General features: G+C 32.9%; 1 protein-coding gene and 2 long non-coding RNA genes across 3 annotated transcripts; 2 read left to right on the top strand and 1 right to left on the bottom strand.

The window, feature by feature from the left end:
• Window positions 1–3,347: 3,347 nt before the first annotated feature.
• Window positions 3,348–4,168, top strand: LOC136270143 (uncharacterized). The gene is made up of 4 exons (XR_010707869.1): window positions 3,348–3,493; window positions 3,607–3,657; window positions 3,917–3,969; window positions 4,112–4,168. It is a non-coding gene; the product is annotated as an uncharacterized lncRNA (long non-coding RNA).
• A 123-nt stretch (window positions 4,169–4,291) lies between these two features.
• Window positions 4,292–5,478, top strand: LOC136270059 (uncharacterized). The gene is made up of 3 exons (XR_010707699.1): window positions 4,292–4,344; window positions 5,126–5,218; window positions 5,405–5,478. It is a non-coding gene; the product is annotated as an uncharacterized lncRNA (long non-coding RNA).
• A 606-nt stretch (window positions 5,479–6,084) lies between these two features.
• Window positions 6,085–24,271, bottom strand: LOC105335768 (neuronal acetylcholine receptor subunit alpha-10). Its single transcript, XM_011439851.4, has 7 exons — window positions 23,388–24,271; window positions 9,284–9,522; window positions 8,993–9,102; window positions 8,184–8,641; window positions 7,902–7,988; window positions 7,661–7,779; window positions 6,085–7,382 (listed from the first exon to the last, which is right to left on the bottom strand). Exons 1-7 carry the CDS (start codon window positions 23,452–23,454, stop codon window positions 6,906–6,908), a joined length of 1,557 nt encoding a protein of 518 aa, XP_011438153.3. The 5' UTR covers window positions 23,455–24,271; the 3' UTR covers window positions 6,085–6,905.
• Between the last annotated feature and the right edge of the window lie 2,357 nt (window positions 24,272–26,628).

Raw genomic sequence — 26,628 nt, 5'->3', positions numbered from 1 at the left:
ATAAATAATCTTTCATGTTGTAGAAATTTTATGCTTTAAAATTCAAGTAAAAAAGAGGGAAAGAAATAATGATGGTGACGATAAGCTAATGGTGGAGATGATGGAATATTTAGACCAACAAGACGTAAAAGAGAGGGAAAGAAATAATGATGGTGACGATAAGATAATGGTGGATATGATGGAATATTTAGACCAACAAGATGTTGTCTCAACTCCTTTGAATTTCAAGGATGAATTAGATATACCGCTTCCATTTCATTTAAGCATTCAAGACATTGTTATGACTCTTAAAGCTGCTTGGTCCGATTTTATATCAAATTGTATGCACGCTTTTAAACAATGGCTATGCTTAGTATATGTATGATAATAGACATTGCAGTAGTTTTACCCGTCAATTATGCCAAATTTCAATGAAGAAAAATGCGTACAAAATTTGCTAACAAAACAAACGACATCAAAAGGTACCGCGTTATTTCGCCTCATGTTAAATTTCACCCCTGACGACGAGAGGGTATGGCTGTATTACGAATTTGACATCGCTTTAAATAAAGGTCGAAATGATCAGACAAATTACAAATAAACGTGTACGTTTTGTTCGCTAATATTTCTTTACAATCGATGCATAGCATGCGGGTTGAATAACCCCAATCATTCGGGGGACGAAACCAAACGGATTTTTTTTCTAAACAATCCCATGATGCATTTTGGTTTGTTTTTTCGTTTGCTCAAAGAGAAATTATTTTATTTACTTTGAATATTTCTAACTTTGAAAGGAGACTGATTCTGCTGGTGTAAATAGGAGAAAGTCCATAACTTTCTGAGATAAATGATTTGTATGAAAAAATTTTGATACTGTAATTACAAAAAAATCGGACCAAGCAGCTTTAAACATCAAAATCCACAAACTGGTTTTTAAATTAAAGAAAACGATGCACAGAAATTTTTTTCAAGTCGCAGAGCATGTGTTTAATTTTTCATGAGTTATGTCATCATCATCTATTGGGGCTTTATTGTTGTTACCAAAAAAAAACCCAATGAATGTTTTTCTTTTCAAAGGCTTTCAGGAACTGGCCAAATCAGAAAACTACAACAAAATTGTGTGTGAAAACTTATTTCCAAACACAACTCTTTCTGATAAACGTTACAAAATTGCCTTTCGTTGAGCAACGCATCTTTAAAAAGATATTTTGAGTGAACATACCAAACCATTTAAAGATCTAGATATGGATGCACAGGAAAGTCAAGAAAAACATTTTCAGAATCTGATGGAAAAAAAGGAAGATTATATATTTGGGAGGTTGGTGCCTATCTAGTGTGAGAAAGCAAAAAGTGCGTAGAATCATGGCAAATGATTATAACTAAAAACAAAATGATTTAATATCAGTTTTGACGAAGGAAAAGAAATTGATGGACCAATTAATGCAGTTTATGAGAACAGCAACACACAAAGCTCAGAATTAATTGAAACACAATTGAACTGAAACGAGCAGAAGACAAAATTTCCGCAGAGGATTAACATCAATGATGCTGCCTTTAAATTCTTTATTGAGTTTGACATTTAAGTTAGAAGCCTTCAAAAATACTAATAAAATGTCTACGGAAACATATTTGCAAACACCTGAGTGAAACGATGATGAACTCCGTACATCTTTTTAAAATTGGACAAAAATTATTTGCAGATTTTGAAAAAAGTACCAATACTGGGTCAGATCAAATATACATGAAAGAGATTAAGAAGAATATTTGAAACAACTATATTCAGATATAGTTCAGAAGTACTAGAATCTCAAGATGAGTGTTTCTCAACTGAGAAGGAGCTTTAAGTTAAGAAGCAGGAACAACAAGAAAGCGGATGAAAATGCGAACATAGCAGCATGCAAAAAGAGAATTCAATCCCAAAACCATAGAAAATAATTTGATAGAAAAGTAAAGTAGCATCACATAAAAGACTGCAAACTGAAATTAAAATTATAGCTGATAAAATTTTTTTGCAAAAAATCACCAAAGCAGAACTAAACAAACTATGCAAACAGAAGCCCCAAATCCAAAGAGATAAAGAGAGGTGGGGCCAATATGGCCAAATAGTAAAAATGTATTAAATCTTAGAAAATCTTCTTCTCTACTACCATTTATATTTGTTAAAAAGTAAATGCATGATAATGATGTCCATGAAGCCCTCTAAAATTGTGAAATTCATGGCCCGTGGGTCAGGGGCTCTTGCTCTAGGGTGGGGCATGTAAGGCCATATAGTAAAAATGTATTAAATCTTAGAAATTCTTCTTCTCTACTCCCATATATATGATGTCCACGAAGCCCTCTTCCAAAATTGTGAAATTCATGAACCCTGTGTCAGGGGTTCAGGCTCTAGGGTGGGGCCAATAAGGTAATAAAGTAAAAATGTATTAAATCTTAAAAAATCTTCTTCTCTACTCCCAAACATGTGGGCAAAAAACTGAATACATGGTTATGATGTCCACTATCTCCTCTACCTAAATTGTGGAATCCATGGCCCCTGGGTCAGAGGTTCAGGACATGGGGGGGGGGGGGTAATATGGCAATATAGTGTTAATGCATACAATGTTTTAATATCTTCTTCTCCATTCCACATCTGTATGAAAACCTGACTTCATAATAATGTTAACCAAGAAGTCCTCTACTAAAATTTTAAATTTCATGTCCCCTGGAGTATGGGTTTTGACTCTAAGGCAGGGCCAAAATGGATGTATAGGTGTTCATGTATATAATGTTTAAAAATTATCTTCTTTACTCCCACACCCGAAAGGAAAACTGAATTCATTATTTTGTAGACCAGATCTTTAAGTTTTTCGCCAAAATTATAGGTTTCACAGTTCTTTTTGAAAGATTTCAGACATGAAGGTAGTCGTCATTACAAATTAAAAAATTTTCTAATCCAGAATGAAACCCAATTAAATGAATATATGAGACTCCTCGACAAGTTTGTGTATGGGTTATATACTACTCATGTGACCGTTAGGGCCTATTGGCCTCTTGATTTTAAATGGAGGGAAGGGGCAGTCTGGTGTGGATGATTCTTGGTTCTGAAGTGTCCATATTTAGGAATTTAAATTCAAATTGAAAAAAAACAATCTATGTCTCAGCAATTACTTTATACTGACCTCTAGAGCAAGACCACTTGATTTTAAAGAGAAGAGAGAGAGAGACTCGTAATGTTAAAATTTAGTTAGCTAATATATTGAGTAATTATAGAATGAACAATTAATGGTGATCAAAAGTGCTGAAACAGTCATAAATTTTTTCATCGATAAAAAGTTAATGAAAAACTATGTTGGGGTTTACATTTAAGTTTAATTTTTGTTATTTAATAATTAAGACTAACAACTAAAATACTCATGATTCATTAATTGTCTTAGCACCCAATTCTTCAAGTTAAATTGGTCGTCTCCTAAGAATTTTATTTTCTTTTGTTTAGGAAACGAATGAAAACCGAAAAAGAGCTATCTGAGATACCATGGTAATTATCACGTGATATCATTTTGAAATTTACTCAGTTTATTTTTAAATCTAAATGTGCTCTATAATTGTGAACTACTGTATATTGAATTGTAAATTCTTATTTCTTTTTAGCTAAAAGAGAGAAGGGAAAGACTACTAAGAGATGTTTTCGTCTAATAAGTGGTAATGCGACATGTATTTGTTTTTTGTTTTGTTTAGATATACCAATAATATATGTCTCTGTATACACATAAAACTACTTAGGCAACAGAAGAAATTCTCATATGGCGAGAAAAAAAATTATGGTAGGAACATCAAAGAAGTTTTAAAAAGAAAAACAACCTTTCTTAAAATTGGCATTGCAAGATCATTATATATGTATAATAAAATGTATTTCATGTTTAACCTATGTTGAATTACTTTCATGATTTCTATTTTACAGATGATGCTCCTTGAAAATATGCCAATTTACTGAAGATTCTAAGAGAGCTGTTGGTAAGACCTGACATTTTGAAAATTATTTCGAATACTGCAAAGTATAATTTTAAAAAAAATTAAGTCTAACTTGGCATAAATATTTTTGCAATCGATCGCATTTTTACGTTCAAGCGTTATACACTAATCTTTTTTTTCAGAGATCAAAGTGAAAGAGAAAAGGGAAAAGTATCGGAAAAAGAAAGAGTTTCAGAGGATAATTATCTTGGTGAGCGAAAAATAAACGAAATTTTTCTCGCATTATCAAATTGTCTCTCACAAATGTATACCCTATTATACACTGTACTCAATGTAACGTAAACTTACTTTCTTTACCTTTATAGACAAAGAAACTTGTTGGATCAGATCAGACGACTGGGTTACACGGACCTTATGGTAAGGTCTGAATGTGTTTATTGTATTTATTGTACTATAGGTGACGTTTGATCGATTGAACTTGTTTCCTTAAAAAATCTTCAAGACTTCTTAGCTAGCTCTGAATAATTAGTCTTAGTGAACTCTATCCACCATTCTAGCATTATCTTAAAACATCTTGATCTCTTGATGTAAAATAGAGCGTACCTTAAAATCATTATTCATGTATATACAAATGTACTTATGTTGCAGGTTGAATTCCGTAATTTTGCGGTTTGTAAGTGGCCACGAATTATTCTCTTTTATCAACCACAATTGAATCACTAAGCACATTTCAAATACTTTGTTCCAACAAAATTAAATTCCACAAATAGTTTGTGGATTTTTTTATCAAGAAAATTTACAACTAATAGATTTTACTTGATTATTAGAGCATGTTTTCTTGAAAGCAAGTGGATATGGTATATTTTATTCATACATGGAATTGCAACAATAATTTTATGGGGGAATAAATCTTCACATCTCCCGAACGTTCATTCAATAAATTATTATACCGAACGACAGATATAATTTTTCATACAGAATTGTTTTCGGCATATATCAATTACTAAATATTTATAATACACCGCGTTCTAATCGATTTTCAACTATTGTAAAGCAATAGGATGAAAAATATGACTATTGCAGGGAAATATGAAGTTTTATTGCCCTGCAATGGATTATGAAACACGTAAGATAAAATTATTATAATGAGGTATGATAATGAAATACCCTTTACGCTATTCTTTGATTTGTTTGATAGAAACGCCAGTTAGAGGAATTCGACGAAAAGGGTGACTTCCTCCCCAGAGGTTTATTCGTCTTTGGAGTTGACACTTTCAAATGCACTGCAAAGGTAATAATCATAATGAAATTTGAACGAAAAATTAATGCAGTTGATATCATAAGATCATAACAATGCTTGAATAATGTTGGTAGCATTAATGCTATTTTTATCAATGAATATTAAATTCATAATAAATTATCACATATTTATTATAAAAAGTCGTTTTAATATTTATTCATTCTATTTGTAATTTAGCTTAGAAACGAGTTGAACGGATTGGTGAGATAAGTGCAGAAAAAATATGAATTTTTACTGTGTTGCTTGTTGTTTAGCCAGTTATGTTTATTGTTCAGATAAAATAGAGGAAATGACATGTCTTACTTGTTTGCGTCACTTCTTTTACCAAAAAAGTGTTTAATAATAGTAAATAACAATAAGTACCCCTTACTGGTACTCTTCAAATGACCCTTAACGTTACATCATATCCTGTTGTAACAAGTCTTCAAGCACCTTGATTTTGCAGTAAATAAAAGACAGAAATGTTTGTAATTTTGGCTTTTAGGAGGTGAATGATGAAAAAAATTAACTGTCACGACTAGTATCCGTTTCATAATGGCATATAAAGGTTACAGCAACGACCACAAGAGTTGCAATAGGGTAATAAAATTTTTTAAATTATATGATTAAGAAGCGCCACTCTTGGGCATTCTAAATGTGAGATACCTATGAACTTAATTTCAGTTAACAAAAAGCTACAAATGGCTTCTGAGAAAGTTAGATTTTTTTTTTCATTTAAAGATTATAGGCATGGGCCCTAACGTTTGGAAACTGGGAAATCTACTAGTAGCAGAAATACGTTAGAGATTGGTGGGATAAGTCTTAACTAGTATTGATTGATAATTTGAAAACAAAATTAAAAAAACAACAACACACAATTAGAAAACGTGAAAAATAGTTTATTAACAATTGTGATCAATAATTATGCAGTATACACTGGATGTCACTAGAAGGATGACAAGCATAATGATTATAAATTTTAATTTTCATCCATTTTTTATATTTGTTCAGACATATCCATAACACTTTTCTGCATAGTAAAACATTTCAACCGACCTATAAATTATATTGTAACAAGACTTATTTAATTTACAAGTAGCAAAAAGGATTTGCTACAAGGGTGAGGGACATTTTTAAAACGACTTAAAAATGATTATAATTGTCTTATAAATAAACAGTGTTAAATAGATAAAATAACACGTATGGATTATTTTAAAATGTGTAAGCATTCTTCCATATAAAAGTCTTTTAGAATGAATTTCGTATTTACATGAAAGCACTAGAATTAAATTCTTATTAAAAAAACATTTCAGTTGAGAAGTATAACCATCATACTAAACGTATACTATCGTAAAAATAAAATATTAAGTGAACTGAAACGATTGAAACATCCACATCCACAAAAAAACCTAATAGGTCAGCGTGAAGTGATGGTTTAATGATAATTTTATCATTTGTTTAATATCAAAATGACTCCCTAATTCCCGCCATCTAATGAAAAAGCGTACACTCGTGAAAAAATTACAATATATTTCACTCTGGCAAGATTTGTGAAAATAAATCTTGAAACGTGTTTGCTAATCAATAAGATTCTAACTGACACATACAAACAACTGCCGAAAAGAAACCAAAAACAAAACAGAAAACGTAATCTCAAACTGAGGGATGGGGTGAAAAGCAGCAAACTAATATTTTAAAACTAGTTGATTCCATAGAATATCACGATGATCATGGAGATGTTTACAAACAGATACAAAACAAAAAAGAGACGATCGGTAACACAGCAAATAACTCGCCATTCTCGCAAATATTTTTCCTTTTTCTCTGCTTTCTCTTTTTTGTCCTTATAGAATTCCATAATTTCGCGGATTTTGCGCAAGTCGGCCGCCAGACTGGATTTGAGTATGGTGAATCTGTCATTGTCGTTGCTATCCGGAGACGTGTTGCAATTGTTCTGCTCGAACACGTGCTGCAAGCCCGAGTTCTGCTGCTGATGCTGCGTGAGTCCCGTGTTTTGCATAGAGGGGGGTTTGGGGAGCCTGAATGTTTGTTCCTCTTTCCCGTCGTTGAGAAGGCGGACCTGAGAGCACACGACTTTCTGTGACGACTCCATTTGCTGGTCCTCGACAATTTTGTCCCGAATACAAAATATCCGGGCAAAAATGTCTATCATTAACTGGATGTGATAGATTTAAAAAAACCAATTTAACATTTAATGTATATCCGAAACAATATTATAAAGTATTACTATTTTAAAGGCAGATGAACATTAAATTACGAAACATCGATTTTCATCATCATTGATAATGCCTTGTAAACAAAATCATTATTTCTGAACGAAAATCTATATTCATGGCTTATATTAATGAAATACATTCTATGTTATCAATATTTGTAGTATTAGTATATAAACATCTACATCTTAAAATAATTTTTTTTCCAGAAAATACTCACTTTACGAAGCCAAGCAGGTGCCCGATTAATTCGAACACCTCGGAAGAACATGTTTGTTACGATGACAGCCAAAATTGTAGAAAGTGTAATCATTATCATGCTCAGACAGAAGTAAGTTCCTGTAATAGGCAAAAACGTTGCTTGGTTGTTGTTTTATTTTTATTTTCATCGACGCTGTAAAATTTGTTTTGAAATGTTCAATTTTCTTCTTTTTTTAAATTCTTAATTTTTATAATTATACCTATCAATGGAACACTTTCAGCAGCTTTTGGAGTTGATTCGGCTAGTAGTAATAGAAGGACGAAGAATGCGACAAAGACATTCATTCCTGTAAAAGGAAAATACGTTTAATATTTGTTTATCAGGTTTATTTATATTTTTTCTTTTCTTAAATGCATTTTCATTTACTGTCATGTTTGTATGGAATTACGGGTTACTGAGTATAAAGTGTATTTTTAATATGCATTTTCATTTCCTTTATTCAAAGAATATACATGTACATGCGCATGCATAAGTTTCTTACCAAGAACTAATTTGGCTGGCGATTCTGGTGGTACCCAAAATATCACTAACGTCAGAAGAGACAGTAAAGCACAAGGCAAAATCAAAATAAAAGTATAAAAAGCGACTTTTCTTTTAATTTTGATGTAGAAAGTAAGATCAGGGTACGGTTGATTTGGGCAACAGTCGTAGAAAAACTCCGTTTTATTGGCAAAATTGTCTACGATATCCCATTCCGTGGCACTGAGATAATTTGCTAGGGACATCATTTGGGCGTCCTGAAAGAACTCCAAATCCAGCTGAGTTCCGTCATAAGTCCATGAACCAAACTTAAGTCTACACATCTGCGCATCAAAAGGGAAGTACGTCGTGCTGAAGGGACAGTTGCTGCGCAGTATGGCTTGCGGCATCCACATAACGGCGCCATCATATTCCACTACCACCAGAGTCTCTCGTTGTTCTTTCAATCGAGGGTCAGCGCTGTTTTAAAATTCAAGATTTTTTTATGCTATCAAAACCAAATCTAACAAATATTGCGAGTAAAAAGGACCAATTGATACAAACTTTTTCAATGATGCAATACCATCTCAGAAAAGATTCATGCAGAATAATTTCACAAAAGTCTCCAAAATTAAAAAAGTTAAAGCTCATTTACAATTCTTCTTTATAATTATAAAAACAAATGCATTATTTTCAAATCAAGTTTTAAGTTTCCTAATATAAAAATAAGCATAACATTTGAAGTTTACGTTTCAAAACCCTATAATGTGGAGCAATTAAATAGAAAGAACATTATATATCTGCAAATGAAAAAGCAGGAACTATACGTACAAATTATAGAGTTTTAAATCTGGAATCCAGACTTGATCAGATGGAACGCGAACCTTTGTGATGCCTTCATGTTCATTCGGGTTCCACGTCAATAGCATATCTTTCCACGTCTAAAGCAAATTAATATCAATTTATCATTTGATCCTCATTAACAGTTTTGATCATCATTGTCATTGTGGCTAATGTTTATTACTTTTTTGAATCATTTCTCATACGGACCAAGGGAACTAAATTTGGGTTTATGAATATGATTTAAGTCAACAGAACCTCAAGTAAAATATCATATCTTACAAAGGTTTCCCAGACATTGGTCTCTAAAACTTGATTCTTCTCGTCGACTTTCAGAATTTGGATCAAAGACAAGCCAAACTTGACCGTAATGATTTCGGACGTGTTGATGACGGGTCTACCAATCCGGCCATACTGGGCATAGCGGTCCAGGAGAAACTTGATGAGTTGTTTCTCTTTAGACACGAAAGGAAAGTCGTGCTTTTGGCTGTCTATCGCCAGCAGTGGCAAGATTGAGAAACCTTTAGAAGAAAATAACAATAATGAAATAACACGTAAGTATACTGTGGTTTCATCAATATTCGTTGAATACCAATTTTCGTGGATTTCATTGTTCAGTTGATCCACGAAATTAAATGTTCATTGAAGTTCAATTTTGCATAACAATGCATTGTTTTCTCAATATCCACAAACCGGTAGGCTTATGCAATACTCTCAGAATGCAAGTTAGTCCCCTACCGGTTTCACCGGAGGGGACTATAGCTTTCCTCTGCGTCCGTCTGTCCGTCCGTCTGTCTGTCCCACTTTAGTTTTCCACACTTTTTTTCTTTATGCGTTTGAGGAATAATATGAAATTTGCTAAACAGCTTCAAAATGTCAAACTACAGATAAAGTTCAGCAAATTTCATATTCCTCAAACGCATAAAGAAAAAAAGTGTGGAAAACTGAAGTGGGACAGACAGACGGACGCAGACGAAAGCTATAGTCCCCTCCGGTGAAAACCTGTAGGGGACTAATAAGCATATCTATAAGATGGCTGAGCCAGAATAGTTCTATATGAAATTAAAAGATATTTTCTTTAAAATTTTTAAAGCTGCTTGGTCCGATTTTACATCAAATTTTGTGCACATTTTTGAACAATAGTTATGCTAAGTATTTAAACAACAAAATGCCTTCTTTGGTGATTCATTCGGGATATGAAGGTAGCGACATTGCATACAAAATTTTCAGCAATGATCGCTACTTTCATTACCCGCATGAATCATCAAAGAAAGCATTTTATTGTTTATATTATCATTTTTCTTTTAGCCAATTGATAAATTGATTATGAAAAGTAAGTAAAATTCATTTAATTACTGTTAATGTACGTAAGTACGTTAACTAAAAGAAACAGCCAAATGTGTCTCCTGTGAGACTTTGAGTCTGACGTCGTCGTGATTATTTCGTGCAGTCCGTGATTTTTCCTAAGTAGTTGTAGGTCTCAACCAATCGATAAACTGGGCGTGTCAATTTTGTTCCTGTCACTTTCTTGTCAGTTTCAGCCGCTGTAGATTTCAATCTGGCTGTTTCTATAGAGCTATAAATTAACTATAAGTTTCCGTAAGAAATAGAGGGAATAATACTTGGTAGATGTAAATATATGTATAATAATAGACACTTCAGTAGTTTTCCAAGTCAATTAAGCCAAATTTCAATGAAAAAAATTTTGTACAAAATTTGTTAACAAAACAAACGACATAAAAGGGTATCGGATTATTTCGCCTCATGCTAAAATTCACCCCTGACGTCAAGATGGGTATGGTTGTATTACGACTTTGACATCGCTATAAATAAAGGTCATATTGTTCAGGGAACTTACAAATAAACCTTTGTACGTTTTGTTTGCTAATAATTCTAAGGTTTGCTTTGTTTACAATCGATGCATAGCATTTGGGTTGTATGACTCCAATCATTTGGGGGACGAAACCAAACGGTTCCCTTTTCTAAACATCCCATGATGCATTTTGGTTTGTTTTTTCGTTTGCCCAAAAAGAAATTATTTTTATTTACTCTGAATATTTGTAACTTTGAAAGGAGACCGATTCTGCTGATGTAAATAGGAGAAAGTCCATAACTTTCTTAGACAAACGGCTTGTATGAAAAAAATATTTGATACTGTAATAACAAAAAATCGGACCAAGCAGCTTTAAATTTTAAAGTGTTCATTAATAACGCTCTTTGAGAAAAAAAATCAACGATAGCTTTCTATGTATCGTCATAACAACAGATGAACCTTAGGCTATCATTCGTTCTGCCTTGAATTTCATTGACGAGAAAAGCCAACCAGCGGCACAAATAAAGTATGAATGAAATACTACGTTTTCTTGCACTACAGTGTCTTCAAGATAAACACTAATAGCTTTTGAACTTCGTTTCAATAGAAAACTAAGAAAATCAATGTCACTTTTAAATTCACAGAAACTTTTTATCCATTAATATTTAGAGATAAAACAAAAGGTAGTAATAAGTGTGTTAATTGCCTTCAATAAACGAATGCTTTATAAACGAGTAAGATTCAGAATTATGAAGCAAGAGTTTGAGCTGACTGCTAACTAACAAGCACTGGTTATTAACATCTTTTCCTTTTGTAAATTCAAACACAGAACCATTTTTAACAAGACCGTGGACTCTCCGTAAAGCTTAGCTATCTATTTCTTGCATTAAAAGAAGTTAAAAGTGACGCGGTTTCGAGCAAAATATGCACCGATTGCGTAGTCTTAGTTCAAAAGCCAGACAATTCTTGTTGATTTCAAAGAGCCATGGCTGAGTAATAGACAGGCCTATGTCACATTGCTGTTTGACACAGCTACCTAAAGACCAAATTCATGTTAAAATGGTTCCAAGATATACCATGAAGATGAATTGAAAATGATAACTTTAAGTTGCTGTTTACTAAGCAAAGAAATTGATTTGACTCGTGAATTTACATGTAATCTACTTTCGAAGAATGTTAAAAATAGCAGATGAGATCAAAATAGTCTGAGAAAATTCAACTCGACAGAATTATCTTAAATGTTAACAACACTAAAAAGGTTCACTGCGAACAGGGACGGAAACAAAGTTAATTATGGAAAATTCTGTGAGATTTACACGTGTTTGATTTTCAGTTGCATGAATAATATTATGTCGCTTATGATTGCAAATTGAAAACAACAAAAGATGACGCAGAGAAACCACCTAGAGAGAAAAGTCAAGACTGACATACTTCTTGAATAGCTTATTGATTCGGTTCATTAAGCTTCCGATTAATGACCGATGTTTTGGTGGGTTTTTTTTTGTTTGGAATCAATACGCGAACGATTTACTCACTTTTTGTTTTGGACGATAAGTATTTCTCATTACCGACTTTAGTGGGGGTTTTTTATACAGTATTTCATGACATAATTCTTAAAGGTGCCTGGTTTACAATGGACAAAATCAAAAGCTTCAAACAAAAGGAAAAACAGATAGTAATTTTTCAACGTGTAAAAATTTGATGGAAACAAACACGGTGTATGAAATCAATATTATGCGTTTTGAAAATTTCATTTTTTTACTAGGATTTTTTTTTAATTTTCAAGTTTTTTTGTGTATTGAATTTATCCAAAGAATGATAAGAAAAGATGATTTTGCTGTTGTTTTTTTACTTTAAAAAACCCTTGATTAACCTTGACCTTCAAATAGGTTTTTTTTTCAATCATTATCATTTCATTTTAAACTCGCGATTCTCAATTCCATTTCATCCAATATAATTCATTAAGTTTAATGAGCTCAGAGTGGCTACAATATTATCGTGCAACAGAACAATGAACTGTCGTATCAGATTCTAGCCATCCATTAATACCGTGCAAAACAACTACATAAATAAAAACTCTGCTGACAAATGCCGATGCACATGAGATAGAAGTTTCTGCTTCATTTAGCATTTGTAATTTCCACTATAGCCTCATTTCAAGCGACCGACCGTTGTAAATAATGTAATCGACATTCTCTACGTAGCTATCCTGTATCTAATTTATTGCAATATTCCAATTGATTCAATTCGTTTCGGCATATTTATTCAGAAAATAAGTGACAGCATCCAATTTATAGAGTGAAAGTTATTTCTTCCTTCCTTTTTTCTTTCATTCCGATCAAATCAATATTTTGCATTCGTCGGAATGGTGAATATAAATCTTCTCTGTGACATTTGAAATCTACACCTGGAATTTTAGATACTTAATAATCAAGATATCAACTACATTGTGCGATTTGCAATCAACCGGTACATACACACAGAATAAACACACAAAATATACATAAAATGGACATTTACTCCGTTTTTTTAATCGGTTAACTAGATACATCAATTCTATAGTTCTTACTAATACTACATTGACTTTTTCAAATTCAAGGAAAATGTACCATGTCTGAATGTTTATATTTATTTCTGAATGATAACTAAAAACGCGACAGACTCTACAAACTACGCCGCTTATGACAGCAAAAAAAACAACATAGATATTATTGGGAGCCTCATCAAGTGGCAATTCTTGTAACACAATATGGGTCAGACAAATAAAATCCCCAAAGTCCGGGAATAAAGAAAAGTAAATACGTCAAACTCTGACACTGAAGTAAAAACAGTCTCCCAATAGCAGGAGGGGGTCTTTCCGACAAATAAACCCCTTCTGTGATTTATTTGTAAGGAAGTTAATACGGTTCTGACATTATAAAACATTACCTATGTGTTACAGGATGCCAGTGAGAGTATATAATCCAGAGTTTTGCATTATCGAGATAAACTAACGTTGATGGTTGCTATTATTCCTTTTTTGTCATTGTCTTTAGAAATGAGTTTCCTTATTGCATTTTGTTTCTTTATAGCAAACGTGGCTTTATAAATCTGTTTTGTCCCGTGGACAGTGAGAGAAAAAGAGTGAGAGAAAAAAGAGTGCGAAAAAAAAGAAATGCTTAAAAAATTCTACTCCATTGAAAAGTTACTATTTTCTACCTTTTAGTTACAGATTATACTGAATACTAGTATATGTGTATTTTATAATAAAGAGATGAGCTGCCATGTTTAAATTGGTGTTTTGTTTTTCCTTAAACCAAACCTATCTAATTACACAGCGCCCACGTTTCAGTTAAGCTGGGTTGCTGTATGTTCTTATTTTATATTTGTTATGAAGTATTTTCTTATAATTATTCAAAACATTAATTACTCATCTATTAGACATGATTATCCGCTTTGTTGCCCTTTTCTTCACTTTTCATCAAGTAATATTTATGTACAACGCAAAACAGGAACTAAAAGCGCTGAAACTTTTAATTCAGCTTCAAGAATATATATACATGTATAACTAAAAAGATTCTGTCTATATCATAACAAAGCACATATTTATAGCCAAAAACTGGTCTTTGGCGCTTCGTTTGGTAATAAAAATAATGGAAGGTGATTGTTTTTGACAGAAATTGACAGGAATTGATCTGAAAGGAACCCGCTTGTGGTCCCCAGTGGGAGCCAGTTTGATCACAGCACGTCTTATTTATTTCATGTTTCATTTGTGGTTCCTCTGCGAGTCCCAACCAAAGGGCATGGATAGTCATGAATATTTCAACACTTTCCCAAATTTTTTTTTCAAGTAGATTAATTAAAAAAGATAAATTGCATCATAGAGTGTTTTCGTTAACGTTTTAAGTAAAGATTTCTCGGTTGTAAATTCTCGGGAACTTGGCTTCTTTATAACTCTTTCATACGGCTAAAAAGGAACACTGCAATTAAGGAGGTTGTTTAAATATCTAATACCAATGTCCTTTCAAGTTTAATTTCGCTTTCTCGTGCAAAATCTACATCAATTTCCTTTGGGAAAGAGCATTAATGATAATACGATTGCGCATAATGATAATCTATAATTAAACATTTCTGTCCGGGCTTCACATTTTAAACATGTTTACTTTGGATGCAAATTGAAAAAGCAGTGTTAATAAAGCGTAAAACTGTTTCTTCAATATCCCTTTGAAGAAAATAAGACAAAAACATGAAAACGAACAAAAGAATGAATAAAGTCGAAATGCTTTTCTTTGGTTTATTTTTAAATGACCTTTGATGCTATTTTAATGTCTATACCTACTTGTTTTTTTTCTTCACCCACCGCTAATTACATGTTCGCAGGTGGTGAAACTTTACAATATTGGAACAATCTATTTGTTAAACAGCGCGAACTCAAGTTTGCGTAAATGGTTTTAACACTATTAAACAGGTTTTTTTCGTTTCAAATAGATATAATTTGTGTATAAAACATGTTATTTTTAAGTTGCAAGGGTTTTCTTGGGAGGGGGGGGGGGGTTGGTGTTTTTGGTTTACGGGATTTTTTTGGTGGGTTTGTTTTTGGATTTTTTGAGGTGGCTAATTCTTCACGAGCATCTGTTATTGGTATTGTCATTGGTGTCCACTGAGGTCAAGTCTTTTTAACCAGATAGGTTACCCACGAAATTATATATAATTACATCCCAACAAACCAGTTATTTTTAGACTATCCACGATCAAATGACCTACACGATATAAAAGGACTTCACTGTATATTTTATCCAAAAAAAGGAGAAAGTATCATAATTAGTTGTAAGTATATTGATAGTTATTTATGATTAAGACAAAAGTATTGAGAATTTGAAAAAAAAATGATCGTAATGGAGCAGCAAATCTGTTAAACGTAAAATGGTTTTATTGCAATGACCGCATTCCTTCCGCGAAGGTCCAAGAATATACAAATGCATTGCAATTTAACCAATACACCACGTGAACAGATTAAGTATACTGTGTGCACTTACATTGCCAATAAATAGATAGATTCGGGATTGAAATTAATACAAACAATCTTTTCCTCTTGTCCGAAACGTGCGAATCTTCTCGGTTTTATTTGTTTTTCCTTCTTGTGAGCTAGACTGACGGTTGACATGCGTGCAATGACTGGCTTCCTCAATCCTATCGCCGTAATGGGTTCCACGCTGCTCTTTTAACTTATTTTCCACCAGCAATCATTAACCTCTTGGAATGTCAATAAAGCTGACTTAATAATTCGTTCCTTTTGTAAAGCGTCAAATTGATATTTGTCGTCCCTTATTAAGGAATGAAGGGGCTCCCGTAATCTTATTTACCCAGCATAAATCTCGCCAATCGGCCCATTTCTGGAAGCGTGTGAGGGCCTGATTGCCTTATAGAATCAATTGCGAGTCTCTAGAACAAAGAGCTTGTAGATTTGTAGATGTGGCTGTTAATAATATATTTGTAAAAAAGATTAAACGCCTCTTCGTTATGATGGCCCTTAACTGACCGCCAAAAGTAAATAGCTTCAGTGATATTTTGTATCTATAATAAGCATACAACTCCAGCTCAAGTTGTGAATTCCCATACGTCTATGTACATTGAGTTTAAGGGCGCATACAAACCCAGGAAATTGTAACCAATTGATAATTATGAATTCGCTAATTTGAAATTTTAAAGGTCATACCTAATCCCAAAGTCAATAAAACAGAGGGCTTTATAACACATTTATGCACTTAAATCTTAGGAAATTAAGATTGGCGGTTGTACAAATTAGCTCAATGTATCTTTTTTCTTTTTACAAAATCGAAGTGTGATGCCAAAGCGCACTTTTTAAGATGACATATTCAAGAAATCCGTTATGATGTAGAGAATTTAATGAGACAAGAAAAGGTCCCAAGTCAATTTGTACAGTAAATCAATAACAACCAAACGTAATGATAATATAGACTGATGACACTCAATAGAACAGTATTCCATGCGATTTTCACATTTAACCATGCAGTTATTCCTTTCATTATATATTGATTTTCGAGGTATTTGCATTTAGTTGGAGAATAACTTCATCGGAAAAATGTACACCGTTAGAGGCATTTTTATACCCCCGCTCCGAAGGAGAGGGGGTATACTGTTTTACCCTTGTGTGTCTGTCTGTCCGTCCGTCCGTCCGTCCGTCCGTCTGTCTGTCTGTCTGTCTGTCCGTCCGTAACAAAAATTTCTGTCGCATTTATCTCAGCAACTATTTATCGCAGGTGCTTGAAATTTTTACACAGTGTTTGTTAAGGCATGTCATATCGTGGGATATATTTTTGTACCAATCGGACGTCAACTTCCTGTAAAATGACGACTTTGCTTATTTTTTAACCAAAATTTTCAAACAAATTTTCGTCAAAGATTTCTCAGCAACTATTTGTCGCAGATGCTTGAAATTTTTACACAATATTTGTATAGGCATGCCATATCGTGGGATATATTTTTGTACTAATCGGACGTCAACTTCCTGTTAAATGACGACTTTGCTTATTTTTAGCAAAAATTTTCATACAAATTTTTGTCAAAGAATTCTTAGCAACTGTTTACAGCAGATACTTGATAATTTTACACAGTATTTGTATAGGCAAGCCATATCGTGGGATATATTTTTGTACCAATCAGACGTCAACTTCCTGTTAAATGACGACTTTGTTTATTTTTAGCAAAAATTTTCAAACAAATTTTTGTCAAAGAATTCTCAGCAACTGTTTATTGCAGATGCTTGAAATTTTTACACAGTATTTGTATAGGCATGCTATATCGTGGGATGTATTTTTGTACCAATCGGACGTCAACTTCCTGTTTAATGAGTACTTTGTTTATTTTAAGCCAACATTTTCAAACAAATTTCCATCAAAGATTTCTAAGCAACTATTTATCGCAGATGGTTGAAATTTTAACACACTATTTGTTTTGGCATGCCATATTGTGGGATATATTTTTGTATCAATCGGACGTCAACTTCCTGTTAAATGACGACTTTGCTTATTTTTTAGCCAAAATTTTCAAACAAATTTTTGTCAAAGATTTCTCAGCAACTGTTTATCGCAGATGCTTGAAATTTTCACACAGTTTTTGTTTTGGCATGCCATATTGTGGGGTATATTTTTGTATCAATCGGAAATCAACTTCCTGTTAAATAATGACTTTGTTTATTGTGGGATATATTTCTGTACCAATTGGATGCCAGCTTTCTGTTAAATGTCGACTTTGCTTATTTTGCATATTCACATCAGAGCGGGGGTATCACTAGTGAGCATTGGCTCACAGATATCTTGTTTTTTGTTATCTAAAATACAGAATTCCATCACAACAGATTTCATTTTAGGAATCAAACAACGTAGACTTATAATTATGTGTCTCGTTGTTTACATCAATGTAAAGTGTGGCCATTAATGTTACACGTTTGATCATTATTTAAAAAAAATATGCCAGATACTGCCGATATTCTTTAATCCGCCATCGTCAATATCTCTTTATCCACCTGAATTGTCCGTTAACAAAATGAACTTTAGCAAATCTCATGAGAAAAAACGACGGTTAATTGCCTAATTCTACCGACATTCATGAACTTAGTCAAAGTTTAGCTTTTACATCATACATTCTATATATCAATATAGATCAAATTGCTGTAAAATGCATGGATAATTTCCTATCATTAAAATAAATGTATTATTGATCCACAAAGTGAATTACTGAGCATTGAACTTTTAAACGAGTATATTATAATTACATGGTAAAGGTAAAGGACTGCGTGTAAAGGTAAAGGACTGCGGAAGTGTATATTTGGCACCGACTTTTCTAGGTCTTTAACTTTATGCACACTGAGGATGTCTTTCAAGAAACAAACTGCTTAAGTAGGCTGGGTGGTCAACAACTTACCCATCAGATCTGTTTAAAATATTTAAATATTAATATTTAGTCCTAGATTATTATTTAGTAAAGAAATATCCAAATATTTTAGCTTGAAGTTTTGAACATTTTCCGAATTGTACATGTATATCTTTTTACGGTAGAATAACACACCTGGAAAGGTCACTCAAATTAACAGGAAATTTTTTGACAATGAAAGATATAAGGTTAAAAAAAATTGTACAAATGTCAAATAGGCGAAAAATTTGCAGTTTGGGGATAAAAAATGAATATCTAAAATAATTATCCCAGTAAGTAACAACAAAAGCCCAAGCGGGATTCTAACTCGGAATGTACGGATCACAAGTCCGACACTTTATCCACTAGGCTATGGAGTAAGTTACATGTTTCAGTCCATAAAATCCTTTCGATAAAACGAAATGTCATTTCGATCAGCGGTCAGCCATTTTGTTGTGATGTGTTATTCCTCCTTAATAAATAGCTCTTCGTCTAAAGAAGGTTAATATAGTCTAATGAGCGGTCAAGACCATTAAGCCGCCTTAACATATAATGCAGAGTGTTTTCATCATAAAACACTAGCTGTAAGAATGCACCAATAATTTTTTGCTTTTTAATTCTTTTTTAATCGTTCATTAATATTATTTGATTTAAAAGGACATATTTTTAACAAACTTGTATCAAATACATATTTTAACATCTTTTAATTTAATCAGAAAGAAGAAATTTTCAACATTCGTTTTCTTTGAGAATTTAGCAATGCAATATTTTCTTTATTGAACGTGTAACCTTCATTTATATAGAGACGGGAAAAATTCTCTTATATGTACTAGGGCAGTGGTAGATCCTTACATCGCGAATTCCAATCTCGATTTGGGAGATGGTGGGTTACTTTTCATATAAATGACTTAAAGTTTAAGAAGGGTGTTGGAGTATGTATTGGCACGTTAAATATTCCCAGTGTTCAAACAGAATGTCTAGAAACGGTAATGTCGTTTAACGAATAAAAATTTTAGACAAGGACGTTTTCGTTGTTGTTGGTTTTTTTTTTGCCTTGTCTTGAACAATTTTGTCTGAAAACACCATTGTTTGCTGCAAAATCGATCGCACTTGTGTATCGATGTTATAGGCCTTTCTCTGGTGAATTTGTAAACCTATCTTCTAAGAAAAATATCTTCACAATAGCTTAGACATGGAATAACATGTAATAATTAAAAAAATAATATGTAATACATGAATGAATGTTGTTGTTTTCTCCTTCGTAAACCTACATTGAGAAAACATAGTATTACCTACATAAAATATTATTAACTGTTTCTTATAAAGTCTGAAGGAACTGACGTCTTTCTTACAAAGTCGTCTTACAAATCACGTGACTCTCACATGCCAAAAAACGTTAGACAAAAGTAAAAGAAAGGTAATAATGGCTATTTGCGTCCATGGGATTGTACTCGTAGCATTAGTGGCGTGGGGAGCTATCAACGTTTCAGAAAGGGTAAATGATTGAGATGGCTGAAAAACTAGTTTGGTAAATTGGTATTCTGGTCCATTCTTCTATTAGGCGAAGTGCTTCGCCATAAACTTGATAACATCCAGCCGTGTGCGAATCTCCACCAATATCAAGCTACTTTTGTTCCATGCCACACTTAGAACCAGAGCCGTTGCCTTATTTCTGCGCATATTTTACATTTATTCTTCTTAATACCAGACATTCCCAGATAATTTCTATCAAGTTTAGCATGATTTTATTATCGTTTCACACAATACAAGTTTATATTTTAGCCATATTGCAATATTTTACCTGAAACCTAGCTGTTCACACTAAGATTGTATTAAGCCAATCCTCTCAAAAATCAAACAGATTTTAGTTGAAAGTGGGAAATTTTATGGAGAGTACCTGATTCCCTTTTTCTTAGACTACTCTTTAGTAATTGCATTAGTCCCTGCAATCTACCTCCATATATTGACAGCGTTCCGCCTATGAAACAACAAGTGACCTTTTCGTTCTTCTGATTAATGAGTAAATTGAATCCTACCCTCAAACCCATAAAAGAAACGAGCAGATTTTTCACGACGCCGATTTGTTGCCGACAACCTCGAGATAATCAGGTCTTATGGTATCGCTTATTCAGTCTTATTGAGAATTGATAGCCGGAAATTACTACGGATGAACGGAGGGAAAACTAGTGTTACTGTGTCACATATCAATGGCAGGTATCAACGAGAGAATTTTCCAATTCAAAACTCTATTGGACAAAGGGGATTATTACTTTGGACCAAGGACCGTTGCCAAGTGCACTATAAGAATCAAAATGTATTCTGAATCACTTGTATGCAGTTTTTTCTAATCAATATAATCTACTGCCAAAGATTTCTATCCTTAGATCATCGAAGCGAAATATAAATATCTGAAAAAAACCCAGCTACACAATATCACAAGGGCAAGTGCATTTTATATGCATAACTATGTTAACCTCTTTTGTATTGGCAACCGAATCACACAGAGTGGAAAAAACCAATGTGTTGCAGAAGAACGAATTCGTGTAGAAGTCTTATGAAATATTAAGCAAAACGTCAAAGATGTCTGCAACAACAACCATTTTATGGGTATTTCCTTTATTGAGCAGTTTAATTGGTTCAGAAAATTTAAGGCATTGATGCTTTTTAATGTCACTTTAAAACTGTTGCAAAATTTTTGCCTTCAAGAAAAAAAGGTAGGAAATATATTTTTTTTAAAGCAAAAATGTCGAAGAGGAAATGCCAATTTTTTTTCTTTTTTAAATTTACGATATAATTTACTGTAACAATTATATTTATTTTAATTTTTTTCATTGTCTGTGTGAGTGTTTGTGCAATTGGTGAAAGGTGGATAGGTAATAGAAATAAATATAGAAAATTCGTTTATTCAAACCCTGGGTGTCATTTTTCTGAAGTTTGAAACGTACAAGTGTTTACATTGACGTCAAAAAGGCGTAACATGCATTGAGACTCTTGCCATTCCATAAAGACTTTAAAACCCATGCTTTGTAAAAGCATTTTAAAACGACCAATTCAAACACCAACTTTATTTTTTTTAAATTAATCAAACTATAATTTTGAAAGTTAAGCAAAAATCATACCAGCTGTACTAACAGCAGATTCATTGAAAATACCTCCTTTTGAATATATTTAATTATACGATATTTTACACAGGTCTGGTATGCATAAATATACAACCCATCATTTGTAAAGAGTTTGCTATATAATTATGAGAATAAAACTTATACATTGAGATCTTTTCAATGTTATATCTAGAGAGCCCAAAATTAAACGATGGTGTATTCAAAACTGCAGTTTAACTGAAAAACCTCCCATACATAAAATTCTTGTTGATGTGTAATTTTTGAATTTCTATCAAGGATTATATTTTCTCACGAGCGTTTTCAATTTTTGCAAACAAATGTTTTAAATGACAGTAATTCAATAAAACCCGCGTAACTATGCCTTTAGCTTCAACTACTGCCCTATATACTGTCCTATATATTACAGATGAAAAACCAAGCGTAAACGAATTGGGTGGCCAGAGGCATGTTGAGCCTATTTTTTTTTTATTAGACGCCATTAAAAAGCATGATACATAATACATTCTGTGTAAAACTAAATATGAATATTATAACTTGACTGTAGGAGAGAACATACATAGTCATTGTTCTTGCTGTTCGATCCAATTCATAAATTCCTAAATACTTGAATAAAATACTTATTTAATTAAATCAAAAAGCACTGTAAGGACTTGTTGGAAAATATTCAATTCTAAAGCTAGAACGTGTGAGTTTTTACTTTACATGGCAAAAAATATCAAATTCTAAAAGCTTCGGTATGTTTTGATGGCTAGTTTGTTAACCATCCTCCATGCCTTTTTTAGACTACAGTATTTTACTAAACATCAAAAAAAGTTGTCATTAGAATAACTCATGGAGATGGCTTTTTCTTTAAAATTAATCAAGAAATCGATAATTCTACTTTATTATACCAGACGTGGGGAATAATAAATTACAAACAATGATCGGAAATGAACACATAATAACGTGCAATGACCGCATGGCTACAATAGGGTGGTATAAATTAAATATTTAGCTACCAAGACCCGATTGTAAGGTCGACATTCAATGAGAAACTTGAAACAAAGACTATGACAATTGTGATATTAAAACTACACCAACAATGCAGTCTCTCCTATAATTCAAAGGGGGTTATTGATGGCTGCATTCGCTGGAATGATCACAAGAAAGAAAATTCTGTTTGAATAATGTACAAAGCTCGTCAATATGGATCATTTTAGTCATACTTATAGATATTCATACACGAAAATAGCCATTAAATAAACGCTCAGGTGATTAGCAAATAAACTTTATTCTTTCTTCACTCCAAACACCCATATATCTTGTCTAGGGTAATTCTTTGATAGGGTTTTGTTTGCAGACATAACAAGGGTTTGCATCAAAGACCACTTTATAACATTGCAACGTTATCTCTTAAAGCAAGCGGGCCTTTTCATTTACAAGTTAGACCAATTAAAGGAAACAAAATGAGCAGTAACAGTGTCTTACGAAAAAATGGGACACTTTTAATTATAAGATATTGAAATAATTTCTATATACATTAATAAACCAACTTGCTTACCTGCTAGAAAGAGGCAAATAAACAGGGGCCCAGTGAAGAATCCTACTGTCTGACCGCACCGTTCCATTGTGAAGCCTTCATGAATCCTTTGGTGTTACTCTTCAGAAGAATACAGATTCATGTGATATCAGTCCAAATGTCTCTTAATTATAAACCTTGTTATCAAATCAGATCAAAATCGTGGAAATTGTAACCGACAGTCAATATTTTAGCTCAATTACTAATCTTTCTAACGTTGATGGCTAATTAATAGTTTCCGATGGTGGGTACACATTCCATAAACAAACAGCAGAGATTTGGCGGCTTTGTTCTTTAAATAAGCTTTATAGCAATACGAGTTTCCAAACTCTACTTCTGAATGAGTGACGTATGACATGCATTATCCAATAAAATTGAAGACATGGACCCGCCTTGCCTCATCTATTCGAGTCACACTTGGTTCTCAAGTTCGGGCATCGGAATGTATGAAATATACTCCCATTTGAAGCCCTCTGTATTGATTCCCAGACAACAACGCAATGTCACCAGCTTTGGCTCTCTTTGCTGTTTTACCAAATTGTTCCAAGCACCACTTAAGGCACACAGAGACACGCTGAAAAAAGAGTTTTAAGCACCAGGATTAAGAAGCCGCTTCAAGTGACTTCGGTCTCTGTATGCGAAAAACAGTTAATTACATAAGCATTGATAGATCAGTAAATCAAAGCGCATACATAACACGAATCATGGTCTTGATATTGTTTTCGCCTCTCACCACACCGAAAGAAAAACCTGCTAATGAATTCCTCATTTGTAACACTTCTGTTTCTGCAGGATCAATAAAATTTAAAGTTCTTCAAGAAAATATAGCATAGGGTGGTATTTGCTTTGTATTTACACTTGCTACTCTTGAACCCCGACAGCTTCATATAACATCATCTTTTTGAATGTTAAAGGTGCCTTTTCATTTCTAAATGAGTAACGTCAATAGATTACTCGTCTATACCAACCTAAAAAATCAATCAGGCTTATTAGATCAAGATTATTAGTACTGCTTGATTCGCTGGCGAGAAAGCACTAACTCTCTCTTTTCTCTCCCCCCCCCCCCTCTCTCCAAACTAAAAGATCATAGTGCAAAAAGGATCATATCAGTTCATCATTGTAAGTAGAAAAGTAGATTAAATGTCTTCCGACTGTTCTCGGTGTATATAACATATTTGATGATGACGACTGATAACAACCAAGAAAATTATTAAACTTAAAAATTACATAGACTTTATCGTCGCAAATTGACTCAGGTGCTAAAACAAACCTTGCATTTATTAATTAAAGAGACAATAATTGGACAAGCCTGTTATATATACATTATAGGAATTTCTTTTACAGGATGTCGTAGACTAGATAGATATACAGCCTGAAAAAAATCTACATAGAAATCTTGTTCCGCACTGTAATGACTGTATGTATAGCTATTTTTAGTGGCCAAAAGCAGAAGTAAATGTTTTCACGAGCAATTACAGTTGGCATGTAGGACCTAATAAGTTTGTATTATATCCATTTATCTGGAACTTTCTATGCGATTAGTACTCACTCAATGGTTTTCATTTCGTGGATGGATTTGGCCATTTCCGACAAGCATGTCCTATTGATTTCTTTATTTTTAATTTTGGTCCTAACGATGTTTACTGAAACTCTTAGGTACAACTGGCCTTAATTGGCGGATATACAGGGTTATACGTAAAAGCCAAAACCTTTAAATTGTTTTTAACTGCAGGTTCACGATTATGTTATTAAATTTTCTTTATTAGTTTGTACACAAGGGTAGGTTCGTATAAAGTTAGCTATTTAGTCAATTAATGAGGCCTAAGAAGGGATAAACGAACGAATGGTATTGGTGTAGAATGAGAGCAGAGGAAATTCTAATGACATATCTCCGAAGACTCATGCCTTTGCTACAACAACTTGTATCAAAAAACAGTTCCATTCCACTTCAATACAGAAATGAAATGAACGGCGCTTTCTTAAAAATAACACCCCTCATATTTTGTACGACTTGTATCTTTTAAAAACTATTAAGTTTAAAAGAACTTTTATACGTTTTCTATTTGTATTTTGAGTAAGTGCGTTCATTTATGACATACAAAGGACTATATATGATAAGGGCCTAAAATGGCCCCCTAAAATGAACGTCATCATTTTACTGTAATTCTTTGTTTTCTTTGTACAGATATATATGTGATGTTTTAACATTATGTTCATTTTGATTCAAGTGCCCACAATTAAGAAATATGGTATCATGAAGACAGACTTTTCCCGCCATTTTTGCATTTTTAGCATAAAACAGCTTGTTTTCAAGCAGTTTTTCTTTCAGAAAACATAGAGCGCATGCTTGAACAAACAAAATATTTTAATCAGAGATGTAACTAGCCAAGACTAATAACTGACAAAAAAAATTTCCTTGTTCAAGCATGCGCTCTATATTTCCCATTCGTTAAAAGGTAGGGAAAATGTCAATTTTCGACTGATTTTGATTGAATTATAGAAATAGCGTCACTTCTGACGTATTATACTGCAAGTGAGTGCAAATAAATCAAATAAATAGGTAAAAAATATATTTTATATCAACTCCTCTAAAAAATAACATAACATATTAATGTTACCGAAACACTATGAGAAATGGCGAATTATGGGGGCCAAATTCAACTCCTATCATATATAGTTCTTAGTAGATATGTTGCTTGATTCTAGGTATCTATATCGTACTGATTTGAATATGAGCTTTAACATTTTTATCATTTGTATGGGCGGCTTAATTAAGTTTTATTAATTAATTAGTATTTTTTATTTTATTTATCAAGAATCCTTTAATTTCTTCATACCGGACCATTTTTCCAGCTTCGTGTGATTTAACAAAGATTACAATTGTTTAATTTCCGATTAATATTAGGTCTTTTCAGGCAAGAAATTGAACTAAACAGAAATGGTTTATGGCAGTATACCACTCTGTAAGAAACGAATCTCTTCTCAATTCAGTTGTTACTTCATTTATCATTTCTTTGTCTGGGCCATGCGTCATGCCATGGCATATTTCTCAAACTGACAATCTTCACTGTCTTAATTTTTCTTCAAAACGTACAATTCGAAAAGAAAGTGTTAAAAAAACCAAAATGTGAAAATGCTACCACCGAGCTAGATCAAATTTTTAAAAATAAGTTCTGTATCTTGTGAACCCAAACAAAATTATCTTCTTTCTTTTGTTAGCAAT

This window comes from Magallana gigas, chromosome 7, assembly GCF_963853765.1.
Source record: "Magallana gigas chromosome 7, xbMagGiga1.1, whole genome shotgun sequence".
Classification (NCBI taxonomy): Eukaryota; Metazoa; Mollusca; class Bivalvia; order Ostreida; family Ostreidae; genus Magallana; species Magallana gigas.
The sequence above is the reverse complement of the archived record's forward strand: the minus strand, read 5'-3'. Positions and strand labels throughout refer to the sequence as shown.

Coding starts and splice junctions, on each gene's coding strand:
- LOC105335768 (XM_011439851.4), bottom strand. CDS start 23,454: ATGGAACGGTGCGGTCAGACAGTAGGATTCTTCACTGGGCCCCTGTTT. Junction 9,523..23,387: donor TATTTGCCTCTTTCTAGCAG/GTAAGCAAGTTG, acceptor TTTCTTCTAAAG/GTTTCTCAATCTTGCCACTG. Junction 8,642..8,992: donor GATTTAAAACTCTATAATTT/GTACGTATAGTT, acceptor ATTTTAAAACAG/CGCTGACCCTCGATTGAAAG.